General features: G+C 67.7%; 1 protein-coding gene across 1 annotated transcript in view; it reads right to left on the reverse strand.

Moving 5' to 3' along the window:
- The window catches only part of PLXNB1 (plexin B1), a gene marked incomplete at its 5' end in the record, with an annotated part of 26,770 nt that overhangs the window by 19,945 nt on the left and 6,069 nt on the right, over positions 1-756 (reverse strand). The window contains 2 exons of the mRNA XM_014538976.1: positions 132-461; positions 605-745. Coding sequence (XP_014394462.1) covers positions 132-461; positions 605-745 — 471 coding nt within the window. The remainder of the gene's footprint in view (positions 1-131; positions 462-604; positions 746-756) is intronic.

Raw genomic sequence — 756 nt, forward strand, 5'->3', positions numbered from 1 at the left:
TGGGGGGGCCCCAGGTCCACAGGGGTGGCCGTGGGTTCGACTCAGAGAAAGGACCAAAATGACCCCTTGTGGGAACACAAAGCCAGAGGTCAGGGTTGGGGTGTAGGGGACCCCACGGGACCACAGAGTCAGAGGTCAGAGCTACCAAGACCCCTCGGGACACAGGACCAGAGACAGAGCTGGGATCCAGGGGCCCCTGAGACACAGAATGGGGTGTCAGAGAGGGGGTCCCAAGACTCCCTGGGGTCACAGGGCAGAGCGGGGGCTGGGCTGGTGTGTGCGCCAGCTGAGGCTGGCAGCCAGGGCACCTCTGCCCACCCAGGCACTGAGGTCTGCACCTGGTGCTGCTGGCACGTGACATGGCACCGCGTATCCGGAGGCAGCTCGCACTCCACCTCGGCCGCCACGGCCACCTCTCGGCCCTCCAGCTCCATCACACACTCACTGTCTCCGGGGCCGTCCTGAGGGCGTGGGGAAGGCGTCAGGAGCAGGCCTGAGAACCCCAGGGGCCTGCACAGCCCTGGGCCGGGCCTGAGACCGCGGCTGGCATCGAGTTTGCCAACAGCAGGAGGCCCCGCGCCACCTGCCAGCCGGACCCGCTCACCTGGAGGAGGCGCAGGTTCCTGCCCAGCAGCCGAACTTTTCGCTCCACGTGGACCGGCAACAGCGTGGAGCCCTGGACGCTCTCCACGCAGGGGCAGGCGCTGGCCCCCCAGCTCCCCTCTTCCTGTAGGAACCGAGCAAGGCAGGCATGGA

Source organism: Myotis brandtii, unplaced genomic scaffold (genome assembly GCF_000412655.1).
Source record: "Myotis brandtii unplaced genomic scaffold, ASM41265v1 scaffold207, whole genome shotgun sequence".
Lineage (NCBI taxonomy): Eukaryota > Metazoa > Chordata > Mammalia > Chiroptera > Vespertilionidae > Myotis > Myotis brandtii.